This window comes from Athene noctua, chromosome 2 (genome assembly GCF_965140245.1).
Source record: "Athene noctua chromosome 2, bAthNoc1.hap1.1, whole genome shotgun sequence".
Classification (NCBI taxonomy): Eukaryota; Metazoa; Chordata; class Aves; order Strigiformes; family Strigidae; genus Athene; species Athene noctua.
Window position 1 is genome coordinate 49,973,380 of NC_134038.1, and position 19,395 is coordinate 49,992,774.

Genomic DNA, 19,395 nt, shown 5'->3' on the forward strand with positions numbered 1-19,395 from the left:
AATCTCCAGGGATTTCCATCCTCTAGGGATGAAGATTGGACCCACACATTCTGTACATTTAGTCATTCTTGGTTTCATAGGGTTGTGGAAAGGATCTTCTCTCAGAAGCCCATTTGCTTTTAAGGAACAGGTACACACGAAAGCACAGCGATGCAGATAAGGACCTCAGGTGCTTGGCCTGCGTGCTGAAATAGGTGTTCCAGCCCTTTCCTCTTGCTGAGCTCTGTGGGCAAAGAGTAGATGGAAAATGGAGTAGGCTATACTTTTGTTTAATTTGGAAGCTCCAGAAGAGCTTCTGTCCTCTTCCATGCTCTTCACAGAGAGGTCACAAATACTTGAAATCGTCTTGATGGTGTGCTTTTAAATTTGCAGTAATTCCTTGATCTGAATTTTGTTTATTAAAATAAACCAGGAAAAATATTACTGATTTCTTTTTTTTTTCAAATTTGAAAAGAACATTTCTGAGAAGTAAAGCAGTCAGTGTTGGAAATATCATAGATAGAGACTTATCTCAAGGCCTGGATGCACATTCAAAAACTTCTGAAAAACAGTTTAAAAAATTTGATTGTCATTAATTCACTGCTACGTGCAGGGAAGTCCTGTTCTGTCTCGACAGTTCTTCACTGTGCCCACCACTAGAGAAGGAGGGTACCAGATCCTCTGCTCTGGCTCACCTGTCATCTCTGAGGTGGGAATAAAAATATTTCCCTCCCAACTGCAAATCTGTCACATGGACCAACTGTGCTTTTGAACCACTTGAAAACTTCACAAGAGATAAGCATTATCTTATAAACAAAGTATGAAATCCAAACAAATCTTTTTTTAAGACATCTTGTTTCAACTTCTGTTTCACTAACCTCATTTTAGCTCATTAAATCTAAAGGGGTTTTTTCAAACTGGATTTGCTGTTCAGCTTTTAGCTGTTTGCTTATACTTCTTTAAAACAGAGAACAAAATTACTCTGATGCTCTCGGTTGTCTATTATTCTGATGCATTTCAGTTTGAAAGGGACAAACAAGATTTGAAAAGCTAAACACACTGTTAGATACTGCAATTAATTTTATTAACATTTTATTTAAGTTGGGTTTTGAAGAGCGTGGATTTGAGGAAAGGAAAAACTCTGAACTTTACAGTATTGCCCTATTAAATTAAAAGAATGATGGGCAGCTTTGCCCTTGTTTTTAAAATCCCCTGGTCATCTTTGACAGGTGAACTTTCAGAAGGACATAGCAATAACTCTGAGTTTTATTACTTAGTGACTGTACCAGAGTGATTTAACTCAGAGCTTAGACCCTCACATTGTCAGATGGAGAAGCCTTGTCATTTGCCTTCAGTTTTTCTGATGGATCACTGTACTGATACCCAAATGAGTATTTATAAACATTTCTTGGCACATGTTGAATATTAATGATTAATGTTAAATAATTCAAATATTAAATTAGACTAATATGAGAAAATGGTTTCCTTCCCAAACCATTGGTTCACTTCCTTCATTTCCTGAGTCATTTCATGGAAGTCAGTTAAATTAAAATGAACGACCAGGTGTCTAGAAAGCCAGATCTAAATCGAGCAGGTCTTCTGACAGTGGGCTGGGGAGTGCCTTATTACACAAGATTCCTAGTTGTCCATGAACCACAACAGCTGGGCTACAACCTCTGCCATTCTGTCCTTTTCTCTAAGTCTTAACTCTCTCTGTAAAGCTCTAATTAGACTCATAGGATAGACAAAATTTTAAATTATGTGACACGTTATTTATGGGAGCATAAGTGTTGTAGGCATTTGGAAAAAAAAAAAAAAAAGAGTGGTTCCTCTGATAGCGTTCTTCATCTGCTAGTATTTTAGGTTAACATGCACAATGCATTATCTGTGCTAACATGCACAGGAGGAATGTTGCTTAGGTAAGGGGACTCAGCTAAAGGCAGTAGAAATCTTTCACTTGCTATCCCAAAAGATGCTGTTTCATGAGATCCAGCTGTTCTTACTTCCCCTGCTATTGCTGTGGAATTCAATTCAGCATTAAAACATCTGCCTTACTGCTGGAGGAGCCGAAGAAGTCAGGCAGGGTACTTAAATTTACTCACTGACATTCCTTCTTCACGTGAGGTTAATTCAGTGAAGTGCTTTTTTATTTGGACTATGCTGAAGTGGAAAGATGTGACCTGATGAGGTCTGCATTCTTTCTTGAAACTGCCGGTTCATTTTTGGATGTGTTCTGCAGAGTCTCTGCGCAGGCTGCTGACACATGCTCCACAGCTTATTTCTGGCTGCTTCTCAACCTGCAGTAAAAAGAGGAGAGCCACCTCCCCCAGTTTCCCCATGCTTGGAAAGTTGTGTGCTTGTTGATTTCTGGAATTTCATTCCCAGCAGTTGATCTTCTATATGTGAGTGCTGGGATGGGGGAAAAAACAAACCAGTGAACAAAAAGCACATATACACTGTCTTTTGGGGCACTTTTGGGGGGAAGTTTCTACTGCGCTGCTTCAGTTGGAATTAAATAAGAAGATTGTATGGAAGTTGAGTCTCCGTGTGATAATAATGGTGTTTCCTTAATGAAATTTACTTCTTGGGATCAACGTGTTAAGACCCAGATGAATCAGAAGCACCTGCTGTTTCAATAACGTAGAATCATCTGGCTGCAAGATTTGCTTCAATACTGCTCTAGATTTTATTACTTTGCAATAAGTAAACTATTTTTTTTTTTCCTGGATGAAAGTGGTAAAAATATTTCTTTGGTTCCCTTGTGACTGCTTCTCTTGTTGGTGTTGTGAAGGAAACCTTTAGGATGTTTATTTAAGCTTTTTGAAGGTCACTTTGCAAGTATATTTTCCAAGCCAGAATTCATATACTTATTTGTGCACTGTTAAACATATATATTGCATTTCTCTACAAATAATATCAGTCTTGCTTTTTTAATGAACTGTGGGACGCACATGTAGTAATACATATTTGGGGATTCATATAGCTTATTTTAAAAACTTTTTTTTTTTTTTTTTATTCAGTGGCTTATATTTGCTGCTTGGAAGGGTGTATAACTATTTAAATCTCTAATGTCTGTCATAGAGTCTGGCCAAAATTTGAAACAAAGTTAGATATTATCTGTGGAATTGTCCTTGCTTATTTTTTGTACTGTTATCTGTAGTCCCTTTTTGTAAACTGTTCGCATGAGAAATAATCTGCCATATACTCCAGTCTTTTAAGTAGTGGGAGACAATAAGATACCAAGTGGAAAAAAGCCCAGGCTTTTCTTTAAGTATTTTTATTTTTCTGGAAGGTTTTTGCCAGTGTTAGTTAAACCATTCATGAAAGTGATATTTCAGAGTCATAGCAACTCCTTATGTTTGTGTCTTTTCATTTAGAAAGAACTTAAATGATAACACTTAGCTCTCGGTGAGCTAGGAAACTGAACGGGTAAATGAAAAAGCACGCACAGTATTTCTGTCTGACAGTAGAAACCATCAACGAGTTAAAATCAACTTCTCAGTAACTCTACGCAAAACCCATCTTTCTATTTTTTTTTTTTTTCACACAACCCTGCTGACTTCATTTTAAACAGCTCACCAGTTGGAAGTCAGATCTCTGTTGGGCATTTCTGGTATTTGAGGGAGCCCTGGCTGGGCTTCCGCTGTCAGGGGACAGTGCAGCGCCTGGCGCGGGGCGCAGCGGGGGCCGTTAGCAATGACACGTGCAGGGGGGCGGTGAGGGAGGCGACGGCCGCCGCCATCTTCGGCCGGGATGTTTAACATTTATGGAAATAGCCCGTGTGGTTGTTCACTCCCCCTTACTCCTCTCTGTTAGCCTTGACATATTCGGTTTCCATAGCAATCGCAAGAAGTTGCAACAGCAGTTTTATACTCGGGCTTTGTCGAAACAAAACCTTGGCAGTTGTGGCCGTTTGGCCAGCAAACCTACCTTGGCTCAGCTCTCTTAAATGAGGACTTACCCTATTTTAGTATAAATTGCACTCTTGGTTTTTTCCCCCATCTGAAAAGTGTTGTTAAATCTGATTATAGCATAAACTATATAAAGTGGTTTTGATTTTTTGAGAGTAGGAAGTAGGCAGTGTGTCCCCATCTCAGTGATAATTTTAAGTATATCAAGCAATAGTTCAATGTAGCTAGATGCAACCTGCTGCTGTATTCCTGTGGCACAAACTTTGCTCCTGTCATTTCAGGTGATGCTAACTAGAATAAGCAGTGTGATAGGCTCCATTGCTTAGCGAAGTGCAATTTTGGGAACACCCGCTGGCTTGTGGTAATGTTAGTTTTGTCTAAAGCTTATGTTGATGTCATTTTGTGTTTTAGAAAGTACAACAATATACATTAATAATTCAAGCTACGGACATGGAAGGAAACCCAACATATGGTCTTTCAAACACAGCAACTGCTGTCATCACTGTGACAGATGTCAATGACAATCCTCCAGAGTTCACCGCCATGACTGTAAGTTGTCCTGGTTTCAGACATTGTACTACTACATAAGTACAGGGTAGGAGTAACAGAAGGATGTGCATACTTATAACTGTTCCCCACTTTTCTCATTATAGTCACAGTCAATATTTATTACTTATTAAATAGCATACTGGCAGGCAGAATTGAAATAGGTGCAGAACATGTATCCCTTAGGTACGGTACTCTGCTTGGGCCAAAAGGCAAAAGCTGACAAGGGAATCAAAACATCAGTTTTCTGGGTGGCTTCAGGTATTCATTAGATAAATTGCCAGAGCTCCAGTGAAGAGACATGTTCTCCCTAATGTTGATGAATGTTTAGTATGGTATGACCCTTCCGTGTTTCTGCAGCCAAGGTAGAATGTTTTCTTGGTTTTTTGAAGTTCTATGGGGAAGTACCAGAAAACAGGGTGGATGTGATCGTAGCGAATCTGACGGTAACAGACAAAGATCAGCCACACACACCTGCATGGAATGCGATGTACCGAATGACCGGAGGAGACCCGGCAGGTCGATTTACCATCCTGACTGATCCCAATAGCAATGATGGGCTGGTGACTGTTGTGAAGGTAAGAGATGCTTGTACTTCAGAGCATCAAGCAAATGGAATAAGTGGGGTTAAAATGTGAACTCCTAGGCTAGCACGAGTCTGGAGAGTAAAATGGATGGGCACCATCTGTCTTGTGGAAGTTAGTGATCCATCTCTTGGAGCATTCCCTTGCTTAGACTATCAGTATTGTTCCAATTGATCAATTCTAAAAATTAGGGTAGGTTGTTGAAAATCACAAATTTTGAAGCTTTATTTGCCAAAAGATAGGAATTAATCTGTGAAAAAAACATTTGCTTAGTATTTGTTACTAGTGTAAAGGAACAGCTTCCTACTTCCTGGCCTCCATTAGTAGTCATGCTTGTCTGTGGGTTTTATGTCAACATGTTCCCATTAAGGAACAGATACAGGCAGTCAAGGCACAATCAGAAAGGAAAAAGTGATAGGTGGGAGGCTAATTCTACAAGAGGTTTTTAAAGACTGGCTATTTTTAAAACTTCATTTAAATACCTTTTATGGAATAACCTATCTTCATTCTCTAGCCAACACAGCTCTGTGTTGGGGGGTGACTTACTTCAAGTGATAATAACAATGTGGTTCTATAATTAAACCTGCCAGGCAGGCAGTAGCCACCTTTCCTTATGGCCCTCTGATAAGTGTCTCATCTTTGAGTTGGCCACTTACAAAGTCAAGTGTGAGATGCCAATGTTCCCATTTAGAAATTAAAACATTCACTCTTCCTTCATTCTTTTCCCTTTTTTAATCTTCTCAGTATCTAGGTGACAAAAAGATACAATTTTGTACAGCTATAATGGTAATTCACACTAGGTTTTTTTAAGAACTGTCTCTGTTTTATAACTGTGCTTCCCCAGAGGTACCAATTGTTATATCACAGTCTTCCAGCAAGAATTACATATGTGTCTGTGCTTTGTAGCACTCCTTTAGGCAACCAGACATGGAAGCAGTTGGAAACCTGCCTACAGTTTTTATTGGCAGTGCAATGAGTTGATCTGTCAACCTGTAATGAAGGTTGAATTGTCTCTTGTCACTGGCTTCATACTGTCATGTGCCAACTGCGCCTGTAAGGTACAGAACTTCTTCAGCCTAGAATCGGTGTGAATAGTACAGTGCTTAGTGCTAAGGCTAATCAGATCTCGGGGAATGCGTCACCCCTATGCAGCATGACAGAGGAACTCCAGCCTCAAAATTTTTTACTCCTCCTTAAATTGAAATTGTGGCTCAGTGAGGAAGTCCCCAAACTGATGGTTGTCTGGGCTGTGAAGATGGGAGCTGCAGGTATACCAGAAGTAGGGTTAGATGGGATTACAAAGAATCTTTCTAGTGAAACATTAAGGGCATGAGAATTTCTGATCTATGGGGCTAGGTATGGTCATGATCTTGTTTGAAGGAAATCTTCTTCCTCATAACAGAGAGAGGCAGGTTCCTCTCCCCAGCAGAGCTCTTCAGGAGGCACATCTGTCCACCTGAGTGCCTGGCACAATGCTGGGAGTTTCTACATCGTTTTCATACAAAAATACTTTTCCTCAGTTACCTCCAATGGCAGTTAAATTCAGGCATGACAAAGTTTCTAGTTGTGCTAAGCTAAGCCCCCAGTCTTGTGTTGAGCTGTTACATTTAGTGTGTTCCCTTTAGATTCTGTTCTCGTTTTTCTGAAAAGCAGTAAAAGTAATGTTCTAAAATGTGCTTTAAAGTAAAAATGTTATTATGTGTCCATCACTATTGTGAGTAAACTTTAACACTTCCTGCTCTTTGCTTTTCCCAGCCTATTGACTTCGAAACAAACAGGATGTTTGTACTTACTGTAGCTGCAGAAAATCAAGTGCCTTTGGCTAAGGGGATTCAGCATCCTCCTCAGTCAACAGCAACTGTGTCCATTACGGTCATTGATGTGAATGAGAGCCCATATTTTGTTCCAAACCCTAAGCTTGTACGTCAAGAAGAAGGGCTGCTTGCTGGTAGCATGTTGACAACTTTCACTGCTCAGGACCCAGATCGTTACATGCAGCAAACCTCTCTAAGGTCTGTATAAACATTTTGCAGTTATTTAACAATTGGAATGTGGTATCTGTGTTACTGAATGGGTGGGGATCAAAGAGTCTGCATATGAAACGAATGCATTTACTATAGCACACAGCTGTCCAACTACCTCTGGTGGCTTTTGTGCAGTGCTCTCTAAGGGGATTTTTGGCTGTAGAGAAGGTGACCTGACCAACATTCATACATCTGTAAACTGGGTCATCCTCTAGTGCTCAGTCCCACTTAATCAAGGTAGAATGAAGTTGTGCATCTGTGTTAAAGTATACATGGCATCCCAGCAAATTCAGAGCACATACATGCTTGTCTGAACTAAGATTATTTTCAGTTTAAATTAACTAGTAGTTTTGACACGGCAGCAAAACCACGTTGGATTGTTGACCAGATCTGAAGGGTTTTCTCCTCATGTATTCTTCAGCAACGTGAAGTGCTGCTGTTATCCATCTGTGAACTCGTGTACCGATATCTGTGATCATAATTTGATCATAATTTGTCTAATGTTTACAACTATGCTAAATGAGAAAAGTAAAGAGAATAAAACATGGAAATCTTAAAGCATGCTTTCTCATACCTCGTTTAAAACATGGTAATTGACTGCAGAGCTAAGGCACAGAGACTACCTGTGGGCCAGGACTCAGGTTCCTAGCTCTTTAGCTCATACAGAGGAAAATCTAGAACTTACTTTCTGTCTTTCCTTCCAAAACCAAGGTTCTTACAATTTCATTTTCTCTTAATTTTGGTTAGCTGTTGCTGATATTTTGCTCATTTCTGGATGTAACCATTGTAGACATGATAGCATGAGGACTTAAGGATATATATACATTTTTAATGACCTAAAATAGCTTGCACTTGATTAATGTCAAAGGGCACATTTATCAGATAGAAGGATGGTTCTGAAGGACGCTCTTTCAGATTAAGATGAGAATCTTGCAGTAAAAGCAGAGCCTCTAAAAAATTAACTTTAAGTGATATTGGAAAAGCTAGAATAGTGTGAGTTAGTGCTACTCTAACACTCTATCCATTGTTACTCTCTACTGTTCTCGGTGCTCTGATAAAAGTTAATGTGAACAGCTCTGTAGGTATAGAACAAGCAAGAGGGATTCTTAATCAATATTTTGAGTCTTTGAGTTATGAATGTTGTATAGTTTATGGCAATTGTAGGATTTTCTCCAGTTACATGACAACTTACATGGCAGGACACTTCAAGAATCTAAATGTAAGCCAGTTTTTAATATGTATTTTCAAGACTTTTAGTAATTAGGCTTAATAAATGGAAATTTGTGAAATACTGTCTTCAAATTCAAAAAATGTGTTCGAAATACAAATGAAAATATTGTCTTTTCTGTCAATATTTATGTTGACAAATAAATTAACACAACTTGTGATCAAATATGCAGGTACTCAAAACTTTCAGATCCTGCAAACTGGCTGAAAATTGACCCTGTTAATGGACAAATAACTACCACAGCTGTTTTGGACAGAGAGTCAATATATGTGCAAAACAATATGTATAATGCAACGTTTCTTGCTTCTGATAATGGTACGTATCAACATTGTATGTTTCTTCAGAAAGCTTTCTTTTGTGTGGTTGAATGGCATTCAGTTTTACTGGGGCAGAAAACAAGATATGCTTAGAATACATCCAGTTGGAAGTCTGTATTAGTGTCAGACTTTGCATACTACCCAGCTACTTGGGAAATGGCTGAAAAATAATTCTGTGAGTTTGGAGAAAGGCACTGGCTTAGTTACATTAGTCGAGTTTACAGAAAACAGGAGTGCAGTAAGTTGAATGAATGCACAACATGAGTGGGCTTTATGGGGAGTAACATGTTGGGGAGGGGTATTGTATTTTTCCGCATTCAGGCTGCAGCAGTGCAGAGAGCAAGTGTCTTTTCATTGTCAGTTTGTTAATGACAATTAACAATCTCTGCTCAGAAATGAGCCTTTTGATTTTGGCCAGAGTGCTGTACTGCTCGTACCAGAAAGATGGACAGGTGTGGTTAGGAACATTCTCACATTAGATTGGAAAATAGAAACACTGAGGCTGTTTACCTTGGAGAGAAGACAAATGGTAGAATTTTGCAAACTGATACGGTATAACAAAGCTCGATCAACTATTTCTATCCTTTTGGCTCCCTTCTGGAGAGGAAAACCAAATGGAAGATTATGGGGAAGGGTTGGGGGTGGAATAAGAACCATTGCTAATTATATTGAGAAATTCAGTGCTACATGCTCACATAAATGTGTGACTTTAGCAAGGTTTATGGAAGCATCACACATTCGATATGGATAGCAAGAATGTCTAGAAGTAGTGTGCTGAAAGTCAGTATTAGAAAGAGTTTAAATAGCACACTTGTGGTGAAGAGTGATCATAAGTCTTCAAAGTTACAAAAAGAATTTCTCCAGAGAATAAACTATTCCAATGTTGCACCTTTTTCTTTGTAGTATTCGATGTGGACTGTTTCTGGAGACAAACTGGCTTTCTGGTCGGTAAAGTGGTTGAGTCCTTGATCTGTGGATCTGCAGTTATTTGTTGAGTAGGGCAGGTTTTTCTGAGTACAGATGTACTACATAAGAATTTGTGTGTTAACAGGAGCAGTGACAGTGTTAGTTTGGCCTGGCAAAGACAGAATCCCAAAACTGATGTGAACATATGTACCTGGTAATTGAAAAGTGTTGGTATAGCTTCATTTAAGTAACTTTGCAATTGGAAACAGGCTCAATACCATTTTCTTTTCTTTAAGGAATTCCCCCGATGAGTGGAACTGGCACACTTCAGATATACCTGCTGGACATCAATGATAATGCCCCCCAAGTGAATCCAAAGGAAGCCACAACTTGTGAAACACTACAGCCTAACGCTATTAACATCACTGCTGTAGACCCTGATATAGATCCAAATGCAGGCCCATTTGCCTTTGAGCTGCCTGACACACCTGCTAGTATTAAGAGGAATTGGACCATTGTTCGAATTAGTGGTAATAATTTTAAAGAAACCATTGCATATGCTTTTCTGTATTTTACTTTGGTGTTATTTTGCAACGTATGTGAATTTGGTAAATATGAACAGGAAAGCACTTTCTAGTGTAAGTTCCCCAAAGAACGAGAAATTTTAAGAAGGAAAAGATATTCACACTAATAAAGTAGTCTGTTATCCTGAGTGTTACATAGTGGGTTGAACAATACTTTAATGCAGAGCTCATTTTGCCAATACTGTTTTAAACCCACATGAGCAGTACGTTTCTTTTTAACAAGTGCCTTATTTTCACACACAGGCGATCACGCCCAGCTCTCTTTAAGGATCAGGTTCCTGGAGGCTGGTATCTATGATGTGCCCATAGTGATTACAGATTCTGGAAATCCACATGCATCTAGCACTTCTGTGCTGAAAGTGAAAGTTTGCCAATGTGACATAAATGGAGACTGCACTGATGTTGACCGGATTGTTGGTGCGGGGCTGGGCACTGGTGCCATCATTGCAATTCTGCTTTGTATCATCATCCTGCTCAGTGAGTAGATAGATCTCTTAATCCTAACTCTTCTATTCTTCTTTTGCACATACCATCCTTATGTTTAGTCCCATGTACCTTGACAAAGACGGCGTGGCAGGTGTTTAAAGACTGAAGTCCAAGAGTTGTTGCTGCTTAGTTTAATGTCTTGGATGAGTATGAAAACTTTCTGATACTGAAGGATTATGAGTCTGTGAGACAGATCATGCCCAGCACTTGCACGGCAGTTTAAAACTCCACAGTGGGTTTGTGAAAGAGATATTCCATCTATGCCGACGGGCACTTGTAATGTTACGTCAATGACCAGGTTGAAGATGTGATTAGCCCCCAGATATCTTGTCTCTCTTGTGCTGCTGGTACTGTGTGTTTTGACACCACCCACAGTGCGTGCCTTTAAGGAGTGCTCTGGTGCTACTACTGTTGTGCTTCAGGTTAATCTAAGTAGGCTATTTGATAATTTCGGAAAGGAATATATCACAGCCCTTCATATAAGGCCCAATGAGCAGGTAGCTGTGCAGGAACAGAGACGTGTTTGTTTTAAATACTACATAAAGCTGTGCTAGTATTTTATTTTTGTTGTGTGCATTCAATAAGGGAAATGACTAAACATCATGACTGAGAGTCTGTCCAGTGTAGTAAATTAGATGCTAGCTCTCCTACACATTGTGGTTAACTAATTTCTGATTGTGGTGGAACACAAGGAGGAGATTAACCCATTCAGAGTATACTGTGCACCAGTCTAGAACATACAAAATGATGGAAAAGAGTAATTTTAAAAAAAGAATAGTATTTGAGCCTGGCTAAGCCCATAGCTGTACACAAGCACAGTACAATTATTTTCTTGATACAGGATACTCTTAAAAAGTTAGATATTGAATTAACAGAGCCTTATTGAAACTGTCAAATCCTTTAAGATACCCTTCATATATTGATATTCTAGATGCCTAGGAATTTATTTCCATGAAGATAGTTGTCACTGTCAGCATGCCTATTATATTAGGAATTCATTTACTCATTTATTCTGTTTTGTTTCTCATTTGGTTTTAACAGCTTTAGTTTGTAAACAAGCAGCATAACTTGAAATTGTTCAGATTAAAGATTAAAATACATGGCTCAAAATGCCACTGCATTTTTTTCTCAACCTTGATTCCTCTTGTTTCTAAACATAAATCTAAAATTAGGCAACAATATGGACTGCTGAGCTGTATGCCAAAATGGCCTAAGCTTGGTGATGTTCAAAAATCAGAGTTACTTAAACTATACAGATTGCTGTATATTCTTGGGACATATACATAAATAAAAGTAATGCAATTTTTTAGAATTCTTGCCATTACTAGAGAGATTCCCTTCTGAATCCAGTGGTTTATGAAGCTTGGTCAAGTCTTCATTTCATGGCAAGTTTATTTTGTAGATGTGGAATGGATTTGTGACTTCTGACGTCGAATATGTGATTGATTTCCAAATCAAATTACCTATAGTAGCCTGATTTTAAACATCTCTTGTTTAAGCTGCCTTACCAAAACACCCAAAAAAACCCGCAAAACAAAATGACCAAACCATCTGGAACAGTCAAAGCCAACTTGGCTTTTTTTCTCTTCTTAAATCTTCATGTTAAATCTGTACGGTTTTCCATGACTGTACTTCAGAATCAACATGTGGTTTTGTGTCTTCCCTTTTTGAAATGTAGTTTTAGTTTTAATGTTCGTGGTGTGGATGAAACGCCGTGATAAAGAGCGTCAGGCAAAGCAACTCTTGATTGATCCAGAAGATGATGTGAGGGACAACATTCTGAAATATGATGAAGAAGGTGGTGGAGAAGAAGATCAGGTGAGGAATTGTTACTGATTTTTACATATAGATTTGCACTTCACTCTGCACTTTATCTGTTTTGTTTCCATTGACACATTATGATAGGTAGCTAATTTATACGTTAAATGCCAAAGGCAATTAGCAATGTTTTAAAAACCTGAAAGATAACATTGCTTTCTGATGTTGTTTTTTGCAGTTCCAGAAATATCAGTTGCTTCCCTTTTGGATGAGGGGTAAAGCTAGTATCTTGTCCACTTACAGTCATGGCATTCTGACTATGTTCCAACTAAGGCTGTTACATTTAAATGAAAAATAAATCCATTCTCAATGGACTCTGTAAAGCTTCTTCACACCTTTTTGGGGATCAGATTCACTAGTGCAAAATGCCTAATACAGTCTGTTCCAATTATGACCCTTTTTTGGTGGTGGATGAATGCCTTTCTAGATACACAGTAATGTTGGCTATTGACAGATTGGCCACCATGGGGATTTCAGCTTGGAAAGTATTTATGTTTCAAGTAGCTGTCAGGGCACATCTGTGTTTATTCAAATACCTTCCCAGGCAGGTGCCATATGCATTTACTCTCACGTCACCTCTGGTTGAACCACTGCTGATATGTCAGAGGACTAGGAGTGATGTGTATATGCTAAGAATAGCTTCTTTCTCCCTCTCTATCCAAGTTAATGAATTTCCAAGCAGTGTGATTTCCTTCCTTCAGAGGAGTTTTATTAAGTGCTTTATGAACATGACAAACAGTAGATTTATGCACATTATTAGTGGTAGAAGTAAGTGTAACAATTATGAAGGGAACAGTGCATATAATAGAGCCTAAGAAATTTTTCCAGTAAAAAGCCTTGAAAAATTAAGTGTAATTCTTCCACACATTCCCAGTCACAGTCATCCAGCACTTGAGCTATCTGAAAAGTGTCTCACTTCACTGGTACAGACATTTATAGCTTCCCTCTGCTCATTTGTTTGTTTGTCTGAAATGTGTATTCCCCTTAGTAATCTCCATGCTTCCTTCATATCCCCAAGAACTTCCTGGCTTTTCTGCATAAACCTTCTTTTTCAGCAGTTTGCAAAGGAAACTTCAGTTTATGCAGTTTTGGAAATTGCTTATGTTACTAAATAAATTGAAGACAACCCTTTGAGTCTATGTATGTATTCCAGTTGTTTGTACGCAGACAGTTTGAGTACAAGAATTGCATCCTGTCTGTGCATCTGTTATTGCACAGAAGGGTTACAAGCTTAAAAAAAACTTCAGTCCTGTGAGAACTAATTTTCCAGTTCATATATCCCCAGCTCTTGTTCACCCACAATTCTCTGGAGGATCTGTTCAGCAATTGTTATGTGGTTTTGATTTTTTAATCGTTGTCCACACAACCCTCAGGACAGAGTTAGTAAATTTCTCAGATTATATACTGTTTATTTGGAAGTTATAGGTGGTGTTAAGTGTAATGATGGGAGTGGTTGTGCTGCAGATCAGAAACTTAAAGCATGGTAACAGTGTACAGTGATAGTAAAATACAGTTTAGAAACGGTGCTGAAGTCTCTCCTCTGTCCATCTTGTACTGTGCTCCTCTCCAGAGAAAGCACTGTCTTTGTGAGAGGTATAGTCAGGGTAGTGCAGCAGGAGGTAGAATTGTGTGAGTACTGTAGAGATTATCAGGATGTAAACCATCCATAAATGCAGACTTTCAGCAGCAGTGAATGAGCATAGTGGCATGCAATGAAAGGAAAAACTGTCAATGGGTGGAGTAGCAGTAAAGTGGTAAGAAATCTGAAATTAGGATCATTTCCTCTCACAGTGAGCAGAGGAAGCACCTACACTTCCCCCACTAGAGGGGTTTAAGGGCTTTATAGAAAATGGAATTATTTTTAGCCACAAAACCTGTGCTTGCTTTCTTAAGACAAATTTTAAGGCCACTGTTACAAATTAATTATCTTTGTTGCCAGCCACATAGTTCAGGTGCACTGGTTCCTTTCCTGATCCATTGGGCAGTAGATCATAGTGTCTGAGGGTCTAAAAGGTCTTTACACACTCCAAATGTAACAAACATTTTAGGAGAAGAAAACAAAAGCTCATACAAAGTATTGCAAGCTTTTATAACCACTTCTTTAGCAAGAGTTTCAGACCACTGGGTAGGTAAAAAGGCAGTAGATTGATTCTCCCACAGCTCCAAAGTTAGGAATTCGGTCATGTCCAGAGTGACTGAACAGAGTGCACAGACTTTTCACATAGGTGCTTAATTTTCTATCTAAAATGGATGATAGAAATAAGTTGTCTTGCTTTTCAGGGAGATTGTTTTACTTTATTTTGACTTGGCATTTTGTAAAATCTAATTTCTGCCTGTGCTTAACTAAATGATAATAGTTCCTGGGTTCATTTCTTCATGATTCCCTTCTTGCCCTCCTCACCACCTGTGCCCAGGGGTAAGAGGGAGGATTATATTTGGTTGGGTTTTATTTAGTTTTGCATGCATTTTATGTGAGATTTAAGAACTTGGAATACTAAGCTTTTGAAATGTCCCAGCAAGTTCCCTACAAGTAGTAATCTCATTATTGCAAACCATGATTTAGCAAAACACTGTATAAGCAAAGCTGTGTGCAGAGCATTGTGGGCAAAAAGCATTGGCCATAAAGATCTTCGCATTTTTCTCAAAGTTAAAGTAAGCGTTAAATTGTCAAAGTGTTCTAAAAAATCATGAGACTGCCATCAAAAATCTATTTTCAGAATGAGGCCTCATAGCGTAAAACTGCCACTGCTCTATTAAAATCAAGAAAAATTATTTCATGTCAACCTTGCATCTACAAGTCATCAGCAAAAGACAGAGGAAAGTGCTTTACATCAATATTAACTTCTTATGGTGCACTCTTCCCAAAACCATCAGGTTTGATTGAACAAGCAGCTTCAGTAGAAGGCAATGCACAAGGTTACTCAGAAACACAGAATCATTCAACCCAGGGTGTATGTACCTCATGCAGCAAAATAGAAGGGAATGTTCAAAGCTTCATGTGACTCTCAGTAAAAATATTTAAAGGCTTCAGATATTTTCATAATCTGTACCTTTTAAAATTACTTACTTTTATTTATAGCAAGCGAATTACTTAGGCCCTTTTAAAAATCACCTGCTTTTCTGGATGAATACTTGAAGATTTACCCGGTGTGGCCTCATATTTTTCTTCTTTGCCCCAGATGTTTAGGTGACTTGAAGATACGGCTGGTAGAGCTTGAAGATAAGTGATGGAATTTAGGACTTTGCATCCTGAATCAATCTACTTTTAGACTTGTAGCTTTGCTCTTGGAGTAATTTATTTATTTAAGTGTTTATTTATTTATTTTGAAGCTATGCAGTTGGGTTTCTAAGCTGTCACAGCACACCCAGAAACTAATAAAGCATGCTCAGCACGTTCCTTTCGGATTCTTTGTACATGCTATCAGGGCATTTGTCCTGTGACAAATTCGGTGGGTTCCAAATTCCAGCTAGTTCCTCTGAGTCATAGCAACTGTCAACAACAAGGTGGAATTCCTGCTTGGCCTTGTTTGGGTTTTTTTTTCTCCTGTACTAGCATTTCCAAGGAATTATGATGTGAAGTCAGTCATAAAAGCAGTTTATTCCATTGTGAAGGTCTCCTGTTAATCCCATCCAAGGCCATCTTGGCCTGCTATGTTCACTGTGACAGACTGAATACTTGTAAAGTAAATTGAGGTTCTTGAATGGTTCATAGTCGTCCTCTAGCCTGGCATGATGCACTTAGGCTCATATGATCTCCACAGCAGTTGAGAAACATGCTTTTAATTCCCTGAGAAAAGCTCTTGAGCTATGGATCATAACTGAAGTTAGCTTGTTCCCCACCAGAGAGCATTGTCAACACTGGAAACATTCAGGACTTTTTTTCACCCAAACTCTGTTTCTTGGCAATATAGACTGAAAAACACGTCACTGAAAGCTGTACAGCACTCCTCTCGTTCCAGGCAGAAACATTTTTTCCTGGTATTGGGAAAGATCACTCTCCTAGCAGAAGCTAGGGACAAGGGAGGAATGAGGCAGAGGTATTCCAGATAGGAAGTTGGGGATACTTCTCAGGATTTTGTTTAATATTTTCTAGTTTTAACAATTTGACTGCCTGACTTAGAGGAGCTGGGCCGTGGGAGGCTTTGAGTCAGCATTGTGCCATAGAAGTCAGCGGGACTGCTTTGGTTGCTGGTTTGGGGAGGGAGAAGTGTTGTGGGATTTTTTGGTTTGGGTTTTTTTAATTGCATCTGTGTCTTTAACCCCCAGCAGTTGGGGTATGGGGTGGGGGACACTAGAGTTTGCTATATTCTGAAGTAGATGTGCCTACTTTAGGTACAAATCATGAAGCTGGTAATGGCGGTCTTGATTATTAATGGACTGCATGGTCTGGAGCTTGTTTATCAAATGGGAGGTGTGAGATACAAGTGATGAATATTCTCCCCTAACACAACGTGCTCTCAACTTGTAACACTAATGTCAGTTCCAAATACCAAAACCTCATGTTGGCTGAATGTTAAAGCCCTTAGCACATGTCTGCAGCATAGTTCATGCACATAGCAGATCACAACCCAGAAGCATCACTAATTCGTTTTCATCGCGTATCTCAGGCCATTTGTGTGATTTACATCAAGGCAGTGGGTGCTCAACTGGGATACATGCAGCATATGTCAACCTGAAAACTGTGATACATTTTTTTCCATTTAATTGCTTTTGTATACATCTCATTGCACAAGATGATCTTCTCATCTCCTCTGAGCCCATTTCTATAGCGTTTTCTGAATTTTAGTAGTACTTGCTCATGCAGGTGGTCCTGTTGAAGCAAGTTGCCAGAGCAAGTGTTGTGGTATGTTTTGAAAGTATTGCAGATCAGCTGTTCTGAACCTGTCTTTTAATCATGCCCTCAGATTTTTTCAGCACAAGACTTTCTATTGCAATGATTTTTCTATTATTCAAAGTATTTTTCTTCCTAAGTATTCTGAGAGTTCCTTCCTACGTCACTTTTTCTTACAGGTGTATTCAGACATTAGTCAATAGGTTGCTTTTTGTCATGTTTTATTACATGTTTATATAGAGAAAGTAAATAGTAGCATTTATCTTAAAGGTGATAATAGCATTAAAAATAAAATCATAATGGTTTATTTTTATGTGTGCAGGATCTAAATTCTAGGCAGAAATTGCTCCTTTATAGAAAAGTGTAGCAGCTTTGTAGCATTTGTGTGTGATTGATTAAAAAGAAATTGAGTGATCCTTTGGATTTTTTGTTTGTTTATTTTTCTTATTGTCATAACTTTCTGTATGCCTACATATCAGATTACATTGGTCTTGTGTTGATGGTTCTTGTCATAACCTCTGTTGTAAACATGACAGTGGTCCTTACCTACTCAAATGAACTCTATAAATCCATTTTATTGTATTTTATTTTCACCACCCTATCTGAGTGTTACTCAGATCATTTGCACTCACTTTCTAAACTTTGTTCCAATCTTAATACAACACAAAACATATTCAGAAATTTTAATGATAATGAATGAAATAACTGTTGCTAAGATATCCTTAGGAATATACAATATTATAATTAGAAGGTAGTTATTTTGGAGATTGTGTTTGCTTACTAAGACATTAACTTCATTTTTTTGAATGAGTGACTCATGTAGTGCTCCTGTGGAGGAATTACTGTCATTCCTTGGTGAATCTTTATCTCATCATATAAAAAGTAATGTTTCCATAATTCCATTACAAAATTGTTTTGTGTTTTATTTTATCCTATCTAGAACCTATGCCTGCTACTGCATTTTATCTGCAGCTAGAGTTTAACTTTCACCTTTTTTGTTATTAAAAGAGATAGGCTAACTTCTTGGTTATCTTAAAAATTATTAACTTGTAATACTCTAGATGCATCTATAATAAAAACAAATGGGAAAAGCAATATGGTAGAAGGTAATCAAAAAGTGAGTGGCAAATAAAGAGCAACTGTTAGCGCAGGCATTTTAACTACCCTCCCACCTGCAGCCTACATCTAGTCAGTCCTCTGTGCTTTGCTTTTTTTGGAGTCCCATTATTTCAGCAGATTTAGTAAGATTTAGGGTGGGTTGGAGTGTTTTGCAGAACTCGGGCAATATTTTGTGTGCAAATTTCTCATAGTTTTTTAGGGTGATGTTTGGTGGGTTTGGGAGTAGAATGGTAAGATATAGCAGAATTGGTTTTTGCTTCCTCCTGCTTTGTTTTTAAAAGACCTTGGCAGATAGAAACATTCACCTGTATAAAGTATTTCTTCCCTTACTTACCCATCCCATTTCTCTGTTGGAGTAGACAGTAATTGTCTTTGGACCACAAAGGCAAAGCGGAACGTGTGTTTTATCCATTGGTACTTAAAGTCATAGTTTGCTCTATTCTCTTAAGCCAGAAATAAGTTTTTTCTTACGCTAAGGCACCATCCTTTAAAAGGGGTGAGTGAAACGCAAACTTCTGCAAATGCTGCTTTACATGCACTTAACCACTGCATCTGATTTTGTTCAGTCAATGACACTTACAGCTCTTACCATCAAATTAAGTGATCTGATGACAATTAAATTGATTATTTCTTGCATGGGGATAGATCTGAACTTTGATATTTCTTTGCAAAGGACACATCCTTTGAAAATGAGAAACAGGTATAGTGGTTTTGTTATATTAGTCATATGTCCAGGCTTATATTCATCCATAGCCAAAGCTTTAGTTCTGTATGAGGTAAAAAAAAAACAAACCAAGTCATCCCTAAAAGTATATAGCAGTCTAATGAATGGCCAGGAAATATACTGAGAGCTCTGAGATAACAGAGAAGCCAGATTCATAAACCATTAATGAATATGTCAGTCAGGTTGCGTGTACTAGGATGTATCACTGTTAGTGTTAAGCTAAACTTCTTTGTAGTGGAAAGCTCAATTTAGAGGTAATATATTCCAATATTTTCAGACTTTTCCTATCTGGAAAAAAGTTCCATCTATGCATAGCAATTTATAGTTTTAGTAAGTTG

The 19,395-nt window shown here is 38.4% G+C and overlaps 1 protein-coding gene across 2 annotated transcripts in view; it reads left to right on the plus strand.

The window, feature by feature from the left end:
* The window catches only part of CDH2 (cadherin 2), a 119,347-nt gene that overhangs the window by 87,171 nt on the left and 12,781 nt on the right, over positions 1-19,395 (plus strand). For both annotated transcript variants that reach the window (XM_074899031.1, XM_074899032.1), the window contains exons 8-14: positions 4,302-4,439; positions 4,829-5,014; positions 6,776-7,032; positions 8,445-8,587; positions 9,792-10,025; positions 10,323-10,556; positions 12,244-12,383. In XM_074899031.1, coding sequence (XP_074755132.1) covers positions 4,302-4,439; positions 4,829-5,014; positions 6,776-7,032; positions 8,445-8,587; positions 9,792-10,025; positions 10,323-10,556; positions 12,244-12,383 — 1,332 coding nt within the window. The remainder of the gene's footprint in view (positions 1-4,301; positions 4,440-4,828; positions 5,015-6,775; positions 7,033-8,444; positions 8,588-9,791; positions 10,026-10,322; positions 10,557-12,243; positions 12,384-19,395) is intronic.